At 46.5% G+C, this 17,617-nt stretch overlaps 1 protein-coding gene across 1 annotated transcript; it reads left to right on the forward strand.

Annotated features, from left to right (window-relative positions):
- The first annotated feature begins 1,035 nt into the window (after window positions 1-1,035).
- LOC123167887 (cytochrome P450 71A1-like) lies at window positions 1,036-2,733 on the forward strand. The gene is made up of 2 exons (XM_044585753.1): window positions 1,036-1,980; window positions 2,119-2,733. The coding sequence occupies exons 1-2, from the start codon at window positions 1,036-1,038 to the stop codon at window positions 2,731-2,733; spliced, it is 1,560 nt and encodes a 519-aa protein (XP_044441688.1).
- Window positions 2,734-17,617: the final 14,884 nt, after the last annotated feature.

The raw sequence follows: 17,617 nt of genomic DNA on the forward strand, positions 1-17,617 counted from the left end.
GACTAGTTTCTCTGTACTTTCTGCATTGCTTTCGCTGCTTAATGCGGGTTTCTGTGGACGATCCACAACAAGTTTATTATTGAACAATCTTTTCTTATTTGTCCCGCTGATTGCTTGTTTAAAATGATTGCCTGCCTGCAACTATGAAAACCTCTCCCTAAGATCTTTCACGCCGAAGGTGTTGATGTGCTGATTAACAAGATTAGTGCCATCACCCCCATCTTGTTTCCCCAATATCACCCTCCACCCATGCCTTAGTCTTAGTCCTTGACCTTTGTTGTCTTAGTGTTTATCTATTGCTCTTCCTATGGGCGGGCCCCTGGGCCGGGTTTGAGTCATTTTGCTCTCGACTGGTGATTGTTTGAGCTATTTTGTAGTACTTGTATATCCATTCGAGCGTCAACTAATTTCGGACGGAGGGAATATTAACTAGCATACTTGGCTGTTATTTAATATTGCAAGTTATGACTTTATTTATAAAGTCTGACATGGTGCCTTGTCTCTAAAATGTTTCACGCAACATTGTTGTTCGAATACGCTGTTGTTCAATGCTAAGCGACAGAAAGAGTCAAAATTATTGATCTAGTACGCCGCAGGTCGAGTGTAGTTATCATCGCTCACATCAGCGGCTTATGCGATGCTATATTAATAACTATCTTGATCTCCTAGAAAATTCAGGAGCTTTTTGTCGCTCCACACTTGCTGGTGAAGCAATTATCCAAGTGCCCTGGACTGCAGTTGATGGCGCGCATAGCCGTCCGTTCTCAAACTTAAGGGTTCTGATCAAATAGATGGTGACCTGCAACTGTTCTGATCAAATGTGTACGTACGTTTCAAGCGATGAGTTGGGCCACGGCCGGCGTCTTGTCGCCATGCAAACATGGAATCCTCGGATGAAACGACGAGAGCATCGCTGCATTCCTTCCCGCGCGTCGTCTTCCAGTTCGCCGCTTGTTTAAATCTTCTCGCGGCGCCACCAGTTGCTTCACACTCACTCACTGGTGTCGAAAGGTGGTGATCGTCAAGCCAGCATCCATGGCGGTGTTGCATGCCGCGGTCCTCTTCCTTATCCCCACCTTGGTCGTATCTCTCATATACCTCCTCTCTGGCAAGAAGCGCATCAGCAATGGGAAGCTGAGGTTGCCGCCGTCGCCGCCAGGCCTCCCGTTCCTCGGCCACCTCCACTTCCTCGGCTCCTTGCCGCACCGGGGCCTCGGGTCCCTGGCCGCGAAGCACGGGCCGGTTCTGCTGATCCGGCTCGGCCGCGTGCCCACCGTGCTCGTCTCCTCCGCCGTCGCTGCGGAGGAGGTGATGAAATGCCGCGACCTCGCCTTCGCGAGCCGGCCCAGGGTTGTCATGGCCGAGCGGCTCCTCTACGGGCGCGACGTCGCGTTCGCGCCCTACGGTGACTACTGGCGGCAGACACGCCGCATCTGCGCGGTCCACCTCCTCAGCCCGCGCCGCATCCTGTCCTTCCGCCGGGTCCGGGAGGAGGAGGCCGCCGCGCTGGTCGAGCGCGTCCGTACCAGCGCCGGCGCTGGCGCCGTCGTTGACCTGAGCGAGCTCCTCATCGCCTACGCCAACTACGTCGTTTCCCGCGCTGCGTTCGGCGACGATAGCGCGCGGGGGCTGTACGAAGGCGACGACAGAGGACGCGAGCTGAGGAAGGTGTTCGCCGAATTCGACGTGCTGCTCGGGACGACGCCGTTGGGGGAGCTCCTGCCGGGGATGGGCTGGGTGGACTCTGTGCGGGGGTTGGAAGGGAAGGCGAGGCGGACGTTCGAGGCGCTGGACGGGATGGTCGAGAAGGTCATTGAGGACCACCGCAGACGGCGGCGTCAAGCAGGTGGGCGGCAGATGCGAGACGACGTCGACGGCAATGATCACAGGGACTTCGTGGACGTGCTGCTCGATGTAAACGAGACGGACAAGGACGCTGGCGTTCGGCTCGGAACAGTCGAAATCAAGGCCATTATCTTGGTACGTAGACGTTATGCTCATATCGCTCTAATCTATACCGATCAAAGTATATAGTACGTACTGTATATGGTAGGCGTGCGCGTGATATAAACTGTTGTTGTTGTTGATAAGCTGACATCGTGTATCACGATCGAGCAGGACATGTTCGCGGGCGGCACCTCCACCACGACCACGGCGATGGAATGGACCATGGCGGAGCTCATCACCCACCCGCGCGCGATGCGCAAGCTCCAGGACGAGATCCGAGCGGCCGTGGGCGGCGCCGACCACGTCACCGAGGACCACGTCGACAAGGTAGGCTACCTGAAGGCCGTGGTCAAGGAGACTCTCCGGCTGCACCCGCCGGTTCCGCTCCTGGTGCCCCGGGAGCCACCCGCGGATGCCGAGATACTCGGCCACCACGTCCCGGCGCGGACGCAGGTCGTGATCAACTCGTGGGCCATCGGCCGGGACCCGGCGACGTGGGAGCGCCCCGATGAGTTCTGGCCGGAGAGGTTCTTGGACAGCAGCGTGGACTTCAGGGGCCAGGACTTCGAGCTGCTGCCGTTCGGTGCCGGGAGGAGAGGGTGCCCGGGGATCGGGTTCGCCATGTCGACTCTCGAAATGGCGATCGCGAGCTTGCTGCATCGCTTTGATTGGGATCCCGCCGGCGGGAACGTGCCAGGGACGCTGCTGGACATGAGCGAGGTGAACGGCATCGCTGTGCGGATCAAGGGCGGCCTGCCGCTTGTCGCCAAAGCGTGGTTTCCATAGACAGACATGCAGCGCTCATCGTTATACTATCTTCGTCTCAAAATAAATGTTGACCTTCATATATGGCTCACGGATCATAATTATTTAAAAGCAAAACTGCCCTACCTACATAGTTGCTGCTCGAATTATATTTCTTCATATAACATTCATGAGAAGAGAAGATGCAAACATTGACATGACACCTTCACCTGGCTCGCTCGCTCCCTAGTTTCGCTACTACTCTTTGGCGCATTCTCACTAGGTTGAATACATGATTTGTTTTGAACTAGCTACATTTTGACTCTTAAAAGTACTAGCATGCAGGTCATGCCTAGCATGTCCAAGTTTCTTAATTAGATCTACATTAGCCATTACATTTTTTTTATTTTACTGTTCATGAGGAAGCATTTGAGCTCGGGAGCTGAATAGGACTTTCACTATAACTTCACCAATATTTGCCATGGAAATCCCAATTTCGTCTACCGTGGCCATCAAAATGGGATTGGGAGTGGACAAGATATTGTTATATATATGTTCTCAAAGGTAAAGCAGAAACAAGGGTGTGAGGTAAAGTAGAAAAAGAACTAAGAGTATCTCCAATAGATGATGTATATTTGAAGATGCAAAAGTAGGTGTTGTATAATTTACATCACCAAAAAGTGCTTTTTTACATCTTAAAAAAATTTCCAACTCCAACACATGATGTATATTTGATGATGTAAAACTTCTACTCCAGCAGATGATGTATTTGAAGATGTAAACTAGTTCAACTACTACATCATTTCAAACACAATTTAAAATAGCACGTTCAGTTAAAGCAAACATCATTCTAATTCAAACATAATTAAACATAGTTCAAACTAGTACATCCATCGAACTACTACTACTACTACTTCTAGTCTACTCGTCGTCGCTCTCGAACTGCTCCCAGAACTTGTCCATCACTACAAAAAAAATACACTTCCGTGATGATACGTGTTTGTCACAGTAGGTCGCGTTTTTTGTCATGCATGTACATCCATGACAAATTTATGACAGAATCAAGATAGTCATACCTGTGCTGTCGTAGAAGTGTTCCATGACATTACCAAAATTATCATCACGGAAGTGTCCACTTCCATGACGATAAATCGCGCGTCACAGAAGTGCTTTCGTCAAGGGTGACCGACACGTGGCATCCACTGTAACGGAACGCCGTTAAGCTATCGGGTCGGGTTTTGGATCCGATAACCCGTTAACAGCCCCGACCAATGGGGATTTTCCACGTGTAAAATCATCATTGGCTAGAGGAGACACGTGTCAGGTCCGAGTTGGCACAGGTGTCACTCATCCAATGGGCGAGACGCGCCTATGATATGTTGATATGTGGACCGGCCCATCAAGTTTAAATGGGCCGGCCCAACTGAAGGCCCACAAGATTTTACGGACCATAATGGGCTGGCCCAGCTAAAGGCCCACGAGATTTTGCGGACCATAATGGGCTGGCCCAGCTAAAGGCCCACAAGATTTTGCGGGTCATAATGGGCCGGCCCAGGTAAAGGCCCACAAGATTTTTGTGTGCCATAATGGGCCGGCCCAGGTAAAGGCCCACAAGATTCTTGCGGATCATAATGGGCCGGCCCAGCTAAAGGCCCACGAGATTTCGCCGACATTAATGGGCCGGCCCAGCTGTAGGCCCACAAGATTTTGAGGACCCTAGTAGGCCGGCCCATTAACTGGCTGCCATGTTTTGGGCCAAATGCCGGCCCATATTTGATCCGGTCCATTAATGGTCTGCCACGCTCCGGGCCTAATAGTGGCCCATACGAGATCCGGCCCGTTAAAAGCCTACCACGTTCTGGGTCAAATTACAGCCCAGATCAGGTCCGGCCCTTTAAGAGGCTTTGGGCTCAATTATGGCCCATATCAGATTCGGCCCGTCAACTGGACACTATGCTTTTGGGCCCACTTGCTAAAGGCCCACTTAGTAATTCGACCTGATATTAGTTTTGGCCTGTTAAGGGCCCGTTTAACATTTCGGCCCTATATTAATTTCGGCCTGTTAAAAGCCCGTCATATAGTTGGGCCTAACTACGGTCCGGTTTGCATCGGGCCTGCTCGCAGCCGATATCTGATTGGGCCAAACAAAGACAGAGACAATTTTGGCCTGTTAAAAGCCCGTGATTTGATTCGCACAATCATGGGCCGGGGTTCATTTCGGGCTGTTGCCGGCCCGTGAGCTGTTCGGCACGTTTCAAGCCCAACCTACATCGTGATTACATGACGACCCGATTATGTACCGTAATTTTACGGTTTGGCCGGTTTACTGCGAAGACAGGATATATATATATATATATATATATATATATATATATATATATATATATATATATATATATATATATATATATATACAGTAAAATAACTGCAGCATCGTGAATAAGAAAAAACCTAGACTATACAATAAAGAAATTACGGCATATTACATCCACTGGGCATCAAAGTTCGCCACTATGATAATAAAGCACAAGCAGAGAGCAGATTACATACACTGGGCATCAAAGATCGCCACCAGTGCAAATAAACACGCCGACAAAATAATATACAAAACCGACAACACTTCAATAGAGTTCAAGAAAGGTTAGCCCTGCTGGGGAGCTGCAGCGCAAGCAGCTGAGCAAGATGATGAGACTGCGCTTGTTCAACACTTATATCTTCCTCACTCTGAAAGATAAACAAGCAGACAATGACAGGTTTTGCACATAAAAGTATCAGTGCTGACAATTCATCACATTTCTTACTGACGAATAAAGTGACACAGTTTAAAATTGCATTAACACAATATGGTATTGTTCAGGTCAAGACATGGCAGGAAATGACATTGTGAAGGAGTTGGCAGCTTCACGACACCACTGGATTACAGATCAAGAACTCATAAGTATCAATGGTTAGTGTGCTGTCAATTTATACCATTTCAGATTGGCAAATAAAGAGACGGTTTAAATAATAGTAGAATGATATGACATTGTTCATAGTTAAGACATTGCAGAATATGACATTGTGCTGTAGTGGGTAGGTTCACCACACCACTGGATTACGGATGAAGAACAGAAGCATACATGCAGTGCAAAAGAAGATCACTTGCTCTGTATAGTTTAATTTACATGGTATGAAGAAGGAACTTGGTTGTACAACTGAAAACTTAAATTGAGAAAGGACAAACTTTTGTTTATGAACTACATAATAAACTTTAAACAAGCAATTTGATGCAAACACCAAAAATAAACAGCTGTTGCAGTCATGCCTAACCAAATATATACAACAAAGTTTGAAGGCTTGAGATGGACAAACTTACATTATTGGTGAAGACAGGCTCTATAAAGGCCTTGTCCATGCTGATGGGGGGGGGGCAATTCAAGAAGTTTACCACAGAATCTTCTTCAAAAGCATTGCCTTTATTCTACATTTTGTTAAGAGTAAATATAGATGTGATAATATACGAAAAAATGGAGAATATTTAAGATAAGATGAAGAGTGATGCTACATAACCAAGTAGCTATAAATGTAAGTGCAGCGATACAGGCAAAAGGTACAGCCAAGAGCAATGCACAGCTAAACTTCTTCAGTACCAACCTTATGGTAAGAGTAAATATAGATCTGATGTGTAGAAAATGGAGGGCAAAGGAAAATAAGCTGCAGAGTGATGGTACATGAACAACTACCTGTCATTATAAGTACACTGATAAAGGACAACATGTACTTACAAGAACAATGCAGAGCTAAAAAAACATTGGCATTGGATATATTCTACACTAATGTAACCATTCATACAGATCAGATAATTTGGAGCGAACAATTGATAAGCAAGCTATCATGCATACTGCTGTCACATAATGAACCAGGTATGTATGCAAGTACAGTGATACAGGACAACAGGTACTAACAAGAGCAAAGCAGCGGGCAGCATATTTGCGATATCCTGTCGTTCTTGTCAAACCGGAATTCTTCTTCGAGCAGATTTCCTGCAAAAAAGATCCGTAAGGCACATGCGGAAAAGTAGAAGTTCAAATTGTCATGTGATTTCATAGACAGTACCTCATCCTGGGAACGAGACCAGTGCATAACAAGGTTTTTCCATTCAATGTCTTCTAAATTTAGCACAGGAGACTTCACCGGAAATTCGTTTATAGACTTGCCATCAAAGTGTGATTTCCTCAGGTAACACCGATACTGCTGCAATGCTTCCTTGAAAAGCACAAGCAAGCTTTGCTCGTCATGACTATCCAGATTGACCCTCGCCTAGTTACAACAATGTAATGTAAATCATTGATGTGTTCAATCAGCAGAAAACAGGAAAATAATAACCATGAATAATAGCACTTACACGTAAGTTGGACAGGAAGATGTGAAAATGGTGTTTGTCTTCACAATAATCTTCCCATGATGGGAATATATGCACGTAGTCCCTAACAACATTGAAAGCATTGTCTTTTAAACTGGGAATAAATGGAATGGGGTTCCAATCTGCAGGAATTGGCCGTCTCTGCAGTTGGGATAGGTCTTCGGCCGGTGGACTTGCTGTACTTTTTGCTGGAGTGGGATTTTTCTGTGGTACAGCTGGTGCTATGGCAAATGAAATCGGTATACCTTTTGCTGGAGTGCAGGTCCTGTGTGGTGGGGCTAGTGGTGTGGCCAGTGAAGTATGGGTACAGTCTGCTGGAGTCGGTCCTACGTTTTGTGTCACTGGTTGTACAGCCAATATAAGTGGGGTGCTGTCTGATTTCTCCGGCACCACCACGTTTTTCAAGGACTTTGCTGGTGCTCCTTCAGGTTCGGCAATCACCCTCTTCCTTTTTGATGTCTGATGCACAAGAACAACATTTGAGTGGAAAAACATGGTATGATGACAGATGGAATATGTATTGATAATGGATGGGCATGGCATCTCGACATATATGATGAGTAAACTAAGCAGATGGCGGTGCAACAAAGTAGAAGAAATGCAAGACAACATATGCAAGATACCCGCAATCAATAAAACATTGCCAAATTAGAACAGGCACCTTGATGGGTGAACAGGACAGGCCATCTGCCTTTGACTCCTCGAGGTTAGAATAGTCATTAGGATCATATTCTGAACAAGAATCAACAGGTGGGGAGCGTATGAGTTTCATTGCATCCAGAATGGCACTCAATGCCTTGGTGCCAATTTTGTAAGTCATTGCAGTGTTTAGCTTCAAGAGTGGACTGCTGCTAGTGCGACACAAAGCAGCTACACAGATCATAGTGTAGATATAACGGGAAAACCTTAAGCATCAGAGTAAAATCAGCAAAGTGGAACTTGCTGGAATATATGTGCTAGTATTGCCGGTACGGCTAGAAAGGCTTCGGATACCAGCTCTCTTCAAGTGAAGGTGCGGTACTGTTAATATCAGTGTAACTCTCAAAGGCGACACAGCTCCCCGCATTTCCTTGCTATTCTTATAGGATTCAAGTGGGCAGGCCACTACAAATCCTATTCCTATGTTTACAAGATCCTACGAATCAAAGAGGCTCAAAGTGTCCATCACAACCGACCGTATAGACCTCTACACTGCAAATGTCCCTGCTCATCTTCAGTACAAGGAACATACTGTACTACTATCATACTCCCTCCGTTCCAAAATATAAGTCTTGGTAGAGATTTCCACTATGGATCACATACAGATGTATCCAGATACATTTTAGAGTGTAGATTCACTCATTTTGCTCCATATGTAGTCCATGGTGGAATCTATACAAAGACTTGTATTTAGGAACGGAGAGAGTACATATTAAAGAAGAACGGAAGAGGAACATGGTAAAGAAGAGCAAGCAGATTTTGGATAATAAAATGTTGGTTGCGCAGTGCCCACACATGATGAACCAGAGCGCATTAAGAATGCAACTCCCAGCTGTCTCTCGACCATTTCAGGCGGTTGGATGAAGATCCTACGTCTCCTAACCCTTCTTCTTCCTCGTCTCTGATTCTTCCCATACAGAACACCGCACGGGCCGCCGGCCGGACCACCGGCCCCCACCGCCTGTGTTCCTCCGCCACCCCCACCCCCACCCCCGCCCCAACCCCCACCCGCGTCGAGTTTTCTTCGTTCGGCGAGGCCCCACAACCACCCGAGCCCCTTCGATCGCACCGGCGAACTCCGGCGAGCTCTGAAAAATCGACTGACCCAATTTTGAAATTTAGTCTACTGTGATTTAACTAGTGTGGAATATAAAAGGGGAAAACCATAAGCATTGGGAGTATAGTGTTGAGCGTGCCATGGCGGATCTGAAGGTGCAAACCGGACAAAGGCAACTTCGCAACCAAGACAAGAAATCAGAGTAAAGCAGTGGCGATCTATTTTCTTGCTGCGATAAATAAGTTGAGCAGATACGAAAGAGTACCGCCTCTGGTGCGGCGCCGTGTACGCATCTGCTGAGAATTTGACGGTGCTGCGGTAGCGATGGCTGTCGGCGGCGTGGAAGCAGATCTAGGAGGGTAGACGGTGGCGGCGGGGCGCGGTGGACGAGACGGTCGTAGGAGCGGCGCCGGCAAGGTGGACGACGGCGGGGATGAAGCGAGAGGACGGGATGCAAGGATCCCGGTCCGAAGCCGTGGATGAGAGAGGTCGATCTCTTGTAATGGACGGCGGCGTCGGGGTATCAGCTCCGGCATGGTGGAGGAGGACGGCGGTGGATGGGGTGGCGGACGGCGGCGGACGGAGGAGGGTGGGGTGGAGAGGGTGTTTTGGCGCCCACGGAGTACGAATGGGGAAAAGGGAGGTAGAGAGGAAGGGGGAACCATGTATTCAGGGCGCGCTTGTCTCAAATGCGAGGAAATTTACAAACTTAGCCCCCGTTTCAAATTTCTACTACATCACAGCAACATTAGTCGGTTGGGGATAGGACGGTAATCTCGCATACACCGAATATTTGCCGACGAGAGTTTGTTTTTGGCGCCCACCGTGTATGAATATGAATCGGGGAGGGAGTCGATTTCGGCCGAGGACACACTGTGTTTTGGCGCCCACCGTGTATGAATCCGGGTGAGAGGCGGTTACGTCACGTTTGGGTGAAATTACAAACCTACCCCTATCGAAACCTATAGAAATCCAGCAGATAGGCTTTGCGTGGCAGGGATAGGCAGTAGTGATTTCCATCTCGCAGATTTTGGTTTCGGGCGGTTACTGCGACTTTCCCCGCTTCGTTCAAATTTTGCAGAGTGCACGTTTACCGTGCCAACTCAATTCGAATCCCGTTTGTATTCTATTTTTTTTCGGGCGGGATCCATTTTCAATTGGAATTACATTCTATACATCATTTTTTATATATACTTTCAAAAGCACAACAAAGAATTCTGCTCCTTTATATGTATAATATGATTTACAAATACAACGATCTCGAAATCTTAAGGTTGAATTCGAAAATTTTAACCAAATTATGTTCTACTAAAATGTATGGATCAGTAATATCTACATATTAAATAACATAGATGTGCGTGAATTCATATGAGTATGCATGTTTGATAGATCAATTTTGGTTCGAGTATGGATTACATGTATCATCATCTCGAATTCAAATATTTGAATCCCTTTTTTGTTCACTCCTTTCACGCCCATCTCTCTCGCATGCATGCTCCTTCAGGTAGCTATCACTCTCTTTTCTCCAGCTCACCCGCACGCTCACTTCATGTTTCTCCTATCCTCGCAAACATGGTCTCTCGACGTCTCCCTTGAGAAGTGTCACACTCTCCCTATCATTATACATTACACGGTTTTCATTATCTCTCACGTCTCTACTGTTCTCTGGTATCACTCGGTACCTAAGCTTTCTTTTTCACCGCCACACACACAGTCTCCACTCGTCTTTCACTTTGTCTTTCTCTCTATGGGATTCTCTCACACACCCTATATGTCTCTACATATGACTCATACCACTAAAATTACTCTCTCTCTCTCTCCTGTAGACACAACATTTGTTGCGGTCTCCTTTTCGTCTCCATCCCAGACTGACATTATTCATTTGTTTACCGATCAGACAACCCCGACTACCGTCTCCTCTCTCTCTCACAGACACACACACAACTCCTGCTTCCACTCCCCTTCCCGACTACCGTCTCTCTCTCACACACACAAAACTCTCGCTTTCGCACCCCGACTCGTATTTCTCTCACAAACATTTATCGACTAGCTAGCCTCTAGATAGGTTTATACACCCGCACACTCGTGCTTCCACCATCGCATACATGTCTCTCTCCCGCTCCTTGTATCTATGTAGATTTTTCTTCCCTTCTTGAGACACGCCCTCTCGATCGTGCACACACACACTATCGCCTCATTTTAAGCTGATACCTATCGCACACACACTCCTTGTGTCTTTGTCACACATGCACTCCGTCCTCCTCCACTCTCCCTCTCTCTCACACACACATGGGCTTTTTGCAACAACTAGCAAGATGCCCATGCGTTGCACGGAACATCAAGATGCATTTGTATGAGTAGTTTATCTTGTGGGGGAAAAGGATGAACGAGGGAAGGCCTTATTTGCAAATGTGGAGAGGGGTGTGGGTATCTTTTTGCAAAATTGCCATAGTTTCCTTCCTATCCGTCAGATATAGATCGGACGGCCTATATTGCAGGATGGCAGGCACACGATCATCACCGACAATGCTTTTTATAAGAGTAGGGATAAAAAATAGAGTTGGTGATGATGGTGGGCCTGCCATCCTGCAATGTAGGTCGTCCGATTTATATCTGACGGATAGGAAGGAAAATATGGCAATTTACCCGCACTCTTCACCACATTTGCAGATAAGGCCTTCCCTCGTTCATCCTTTTCTCCCACAAGATCTTGATGTTCCGTGCAACGCACGGGCATCTTGCTAGTAAGAGTAGAAATTAGACATATACCACTTCTCGAATCTTGAAACCAACAACATTCCTCCCTTATCTCATCAAAACCGCCAAAGGAATATATTTTGAGTGAAACATAACATATTTTTAGTGATATACGTATTTCAAAACTAGACTTTTTTTCTATCAAATCGGTGAATATGTATTAATCTACTTTGATCGTGTGGCAACGCATTGGCACATTGCTAGTAGTTATTATAATTTTTTGGACACCAGACAAACGGTGGAGTACATATACGAAGAGAAGAGGCGCACGCACGCAGTCGGCCTCTCGCTGTCTCGCACACATGAGTGTTACGTAAAGGCGACGTTAACAAATAAACCCTAAAACCCTAGGTGCACGATTGCTGCATTCGCGGGTACCGGGTACGTGGTGGAGCACCTTTGTAGGAATAGTCAGCTCGCGTGATAATTTGATCCGTAGGAGTTGATGGTCGGGACCACAGGTGAACGACTTGGAGCGCGGTGGCTCGCCAGTTGCCACAGATCGAGTAGCCACGTTTAAAATATCGTTTTTTAGCGGGGTTAAGAGTTCCGATTTTCAATGGCGCGTTATAAGTAGTAAGTAGTTTTTAGAACGATTGGTATGGAGCGAAAATGGAATTCATAGTACTACGTACCTCCTTGGCGTATGGTTGTATGGTTTTTTTTGCGATGGAGGTTGTATGGGTTTATGTTGCGAGATGTTGAACCTGGTAGTTCTAGGGCAAATACTATGGTTTAGATTTAGATGCTGGTTTTCAGTAATGAAAATCGGAAGGGGAAACCCTTCTTTGATTAAAAAAACTACTACCTCCATTCTGGTTTACTAGTCCCCATCGTACTTTGGGTCAAAGTTTGTCCACGAATTTTACTTGTAAAATGTGAATGGAAAACGAGATTTTGTTATACCCAAACAAAAAAGGACTGGAGGGAGTGATTGCTCTGACACAGACGCGACCTCTCATAGCGCAGGCATTGAACCGGCGCGCCGGCCAAGAGGGCCGCACTCGCTGCAGGACCGGCTGAGCACGCCTCCTCGCCGCATGCAACCAGCTTAAGACTGCCCCGCCTGCCTTCATTGAACCCGCGCATGTGCCGGCAACACATCCTTCCGCGAGTCGGCAGGCATTTTAGAACACAAAAAATGACTAAAATATTAATTGAGTTTCTGGAATTTTAATGTGCATAATCTAAATATGAATTGCATGCACATGCTCCGGTGCACCAAAGTGGGTTGAAAAATCACATGTGTGTCCTTGGTTGAATTTCTAGGTCCCATGGAAGAAATGAGAATGAAATTCAAACATCTGGGCGTCATGACTCGGCCAAGAACATCAAGAAAATTTGATTTTAAATTCATGTAAATCCAAAACTCGCCTGGAAATCATGAAACTTGGCATGGTGTCATGTCATGGCACTAACATGTTGTGGTAAAAAATTGGGCCGATTTGGAAGCTCGTGGTTCTAAGAGGGAACGTGCCACCTTTGAGTGTGAAACGATATACGCTGCCCCCCTTGAGTTTCTTAAGAAAGGCAACATAGAACTACATTAGTGCCCTGTTAAATTTTGGAATTATTCCGGGTTCGTTTGTCATTTTTTATACATTAATTGAGTTTCTGGTCATTTAATGTGCATAAGTCAAATTTGAACTACAAGCACATGCTCTCGTGCACCAAAGTTGGTTGAAAAATCACATTTGTGTCCTCGGGTGAATTTCTAGGTCCCATGCAAGAAATGAGAATAAAATTAAAACATCTGGGCATCGTGGCTCGGCCGAGAACATTGAGAAACTTGGTTTTAAAATTCTTGTAAATCCAAAACACGTCTGAAAATCATGAAACTTGGCATGGATGTCATGTCATGGTACTACCATGTTGTGGTAAAAAAAATTGGCCGAATAGGAACAGATTTTGGTATAAGCTTCTTGCAAACTGAAACTTCTCTCAAGAAGGCTCGTGGTTCTGAGAGGGAACGTGCCACCTTTGAGTGCGAAACGATATACGTTGTCCCCCTTGAGTTTATTTACAAAGGCAACATAGAACTACATGAGTGCCCTGTTAAATTTTGGAATTATTCCGGCTTCGTTTGGCCTTATTTACACATTAATTGAGTTTTTGGTCATTTAATGTGCATAATTCAAATTTGAACTACAAGCACATGCTCCCGTGCACCAAAGTTGGTTGAAAAATCACATTTGTGTCCTCGGGTGAATTTCTACTCCCTCCTTCCATCTATATAGGTCCTAATGCGTTTTTCGAGGCTAACTTTGACCAAACGTTAGAGCAACAATATATGACATGCAACTTACACAAAGCATACCTTCAAATTTGTATGTCAAAGGAGCTTCAAATAATATAATTTTCATAGTATACATCTCATGTGCTATTAATCTTGTCAATAGTCAAAGGCTGTCTTGAAAAACACATTAGGCCCTATATAGATGGAAGGAGGGAGTAGGTCCCATGCAAAAAATGAGAATAAAATTCAAACATCTGGGCATCGTGGCTCGGTCGAGAACATTGAGAAACTTGGTTTTAAAATCATGAAACTTGGCATGGTGTCATGTCATGGTAGTACCATGCCGTGGTAAAAAAAATTGGCCGAATAGGAACAAATTTTGGTATAAGCTTCTTGCAAATCGGAGCTTCTCTCAAGAAGGCTCGTGGTTCTGGGAGGGAACGTGTCACCTTTGTGTGCATTATTCAAATTTGAAATACAAGCACATGTTCCAGTGCACCAAAGTTGGTTGAAAAATCACATGTGTGTCCTCGGGTAAATTTCTAGGTTCCATGCAAGAGATGGGAATGAAATTCAAAATTCTGGGCGTCGTGGCTGGGTTGGAAACATTGAGAAACTCAGCTTTGTAATTCCTGTAAATCCAAAACACGCATGAAAATAATGAAACTTGCCTTGGTGCCATGACATGGCACCAACATGCTGTGGTAAATTTGCAGTCCGATTTGCGAAGGCGCACACATTAAGAATAAACAAAGTCATTTTGGAACAAGTGCTGTCACGTTACAATCGGAAACACAAGTATTATTGAAACCATGGGCGTTCTACTTACTAGTACCATTTACGTGCCGCCACGCGTCCCCATTTTTTATTAGCTAGGAGGCGCCATGCAGGGTAGCTATTTGAGTACGAGAGGCGTGCGATCAGACCCCTGCGCGTGCTTATCGGGAGGAGAGCCCTTTGACCTCCATCTGCCGTCCACCTCTCTCCCAAGGTCTCCATTAATGGCGCCCGAGCCTCTGTTTAATGGCGTGGCTATGTCTCACTCGACTGAGATTTAAGAGAGAAAAAACAAAATCTGAAAGCATGGATTTTGATGTAAGATCCGACGGACCTATGTAGCATCTACTGCGACTTATAGCAAGACTGATGAATATATAAGGACGATTAAATTTTTTTTTTGATCAAAGAAGGGCTTGCCCCTTCCGATTTTCATTACTGAAAACCACCACAATTCACAAGAAGTTCAGCACAACTCGTTGAGAAGCCACAATTCAAGGGGCGGAGGCACAAGGGGCAGTGGAGCACGGTGAGGTCCATCGAGACCTTAGAGAGCTCCATCGTCGGGTCCTGTTCGGTCTGCATGATCTCGCCCTCCTCGTGCACAACCATCTCTCGACTTGGGCCGGGGTATTACAAAGCTTTACCATCACATATTTTATACTACTTCAAGGTGCATTAAATCAACACATGCAAGTATCAAAAGGAGAGTCACGACATGCATGCATGCGTTGTAATTAATGCATCGGTAAACGCAAATTATTGAAATATATCGAGTGCAGTGCTTTGATGTGTCGCTTCAACTCGTACATCAACGAGAAGTTTGATTATCCTCTCCCTCACAGACTTAACTGCACCTGCCTTTGGCTATATGACAGGTTGGCCACACACCTGTCGGGCCCACCTGTCATACACGCAAAGGCAGGAGCGTCCCTCCCTCGCCCATGAGCGTGGTGGCTGGCAAGACTAGGAGAAGCTTTCGCTACACGCTCTCCCTCCCGCACGCGGTGGACATGCAGTAGCTCAATCGGTGTCAGATGGCCAGAAGCGTACTGTAGTACTCCTCCAGTGCAGTAGTATTCCATCATTGTTCGACTTCCCGAAGAGGCGAAGAGCCAAGCGCAGCCCGGACGCTCGTGTGGCAGTTTCATGTGTAGAGTAGTCTAGGATAGCGTGTACCGTGCCTGTAAGCTTAAAATCGTTGGGGTCGGCTCCATGCTATGTAGCCGTCTCGAAGTTTTAAAAAAATTAAAATAGTCTTCTCGCCCTACCTGACACCCTGGTGATTGTAGTTTGCACGCTCATCTGGTCAAGATAGGAATATATATTTTAATTTGTTTTTTCGAAAAGGGGGACTCCCCGGCCTCTGCATCAGAACGATGCATACGGCCACATATATTTTAATTTGTGGTGGGTAAATGTTAGAGGTTGCAGCAAATATATTGTACACTGCGGGTCTTTCAACCAAGTTTAGAGGCAAGCATGTGGGGCCAGTGCTATGATGTGTCGCGTCAACTCGTACAACGAGGAGAAGCTTGATTTTACTACACGCCTTCTCCCTCACCCATGCGCGCGGTTGCTCGCAAACGTGGACCGGCTTTTGCTTAGTAATACTTCTACAACAAGCTATCCGTCCCGCTCGCGGTGGACGGACATGCAGCAGTGGATTCGACACTGTAGAAGCAGTAGTACTAACATCATTGTTCGTCTTCTCGAAGAGGCGAAGAGCCAAGCGCAAACTGAACGTTGCAGTTGCGAACATTGGAGCACGCATATAGCCAGGCTCTTGCATGAGACAAAATTGCTATGTGAGCCCACTATTGTACTAGTACGTACAACTACTTGCTAGTATAGCCCTGTAAACCAGAAAGGGGTATTTGCCCTTCTAGAGATTTCAACAAGTGACTAGACTACACCAAGACGGAGTACATATGGAGCAAAATGAGTGAATCTGCACCGTGAATAAATATGTACTAGTTCTATCGTTTTCCTCTCCGAGGTGCACAATATTGAGTATACTGACTAGTCTCTTTTTGACACGCATTTACGTTTTTTTACACAGTACAGACGCAAGCGCTCATATACACGTGCATACACTCACCCCTATGAACGCACACACGCACGGCACTATCATCTTGAAATTTACGAAGTCACCATAGGCACCTCGTCGTCGACAATGTAGGAAAATTATGAGGGGGGTCTCTCCAACAGTGTTCCTTGGCTCGCACCTAGCATCACGGTGGTCGAACTTGGAGTCATTCATCTGGTACACATGGCATCTGAGATCTGGACACAAGGTGACGCGACCTCTCACTTCCTCCGCCATTTGAAGCGGCGCGCCGGTGGAGGGCTAGCATACTCCAATATTAGGTTGGCTCTATGTGATGTGGCAACTTCATATACTAACCGGATGCTGGCTATACTCCCGCTGTAAATAAATACATGGTGTATTGTTTTATTCCTATCGGTGAGGTAACTTAATGTCTTTTTGCTACTTAATAGGATTACATGCAATGAACTAACCACCGCATGTGATGTTTGGTAGTCTCAAGTCATTGAAAGCATGCACGGGCACGGAGGGGGACGCAGCTTCATTGACTTACTACACCTGCCTTTGGGTGTATGACACGTGGGTCCAACGGGTGGCTGGCCAACCTGTCATACAGCCAAAGGCAGGTGCAGTAGAGGGGCGAGGAGTAGATGGCCAACACGCACGTGAATTCAACGCAATCTGCACTTCTCATATAAAGGCTCCCACCAGTCCAATCTACGAAATCCTATGCACCTACGCACCTAAGGGAAAGAGTGATCACTCCAATCGCAAGATCAGTTGACTAGAAGCTAGACCCACGGAGGCGATGAGCGCGAGCATCAGCCGGCTGTGCCAGATGGTCCACGACGCCGGCCTGCATCCTGGCACCGAGGAATGTCTCTAGGTAGTGCTTGAGGCCGCCAGGGCGAGGGGCCGCTTGGACGACAGCTTCGTCTCCTTGTTCGA

Source organism: Triticum aestivum, chromosome 1D (genome assembly GCF_018294505.1).
Source record: "Triticum aestivum cultivar Chinese Spring chromosome 1D, IWGSC CS RefSeq v2.1, whole genome shotgun sequence".
NCBI lineage: Eukaryota > Viridiplantae > Streptophyta > Magnoliopsida > Poales > Poaceae > Triticum > Triticum aestivum.

Bases quoted from the DNA above. Each gene is read 5' to 3' on its own strand.
- LOC123167887 (XM_044585753.1), top strand. From the start codon at position 1,036: ATGGCGGTGTTGCATGCCGCGGTCCTCTTCCTTATCCCCACCTTGGTC. The intron at 1,981-2,118 runs GTACGTAGACGT...ACGATCGAGCAG, and splicing joins AAATCAAGGCCATTATCTTG to GACATGTTCGCGGGCGGCAC.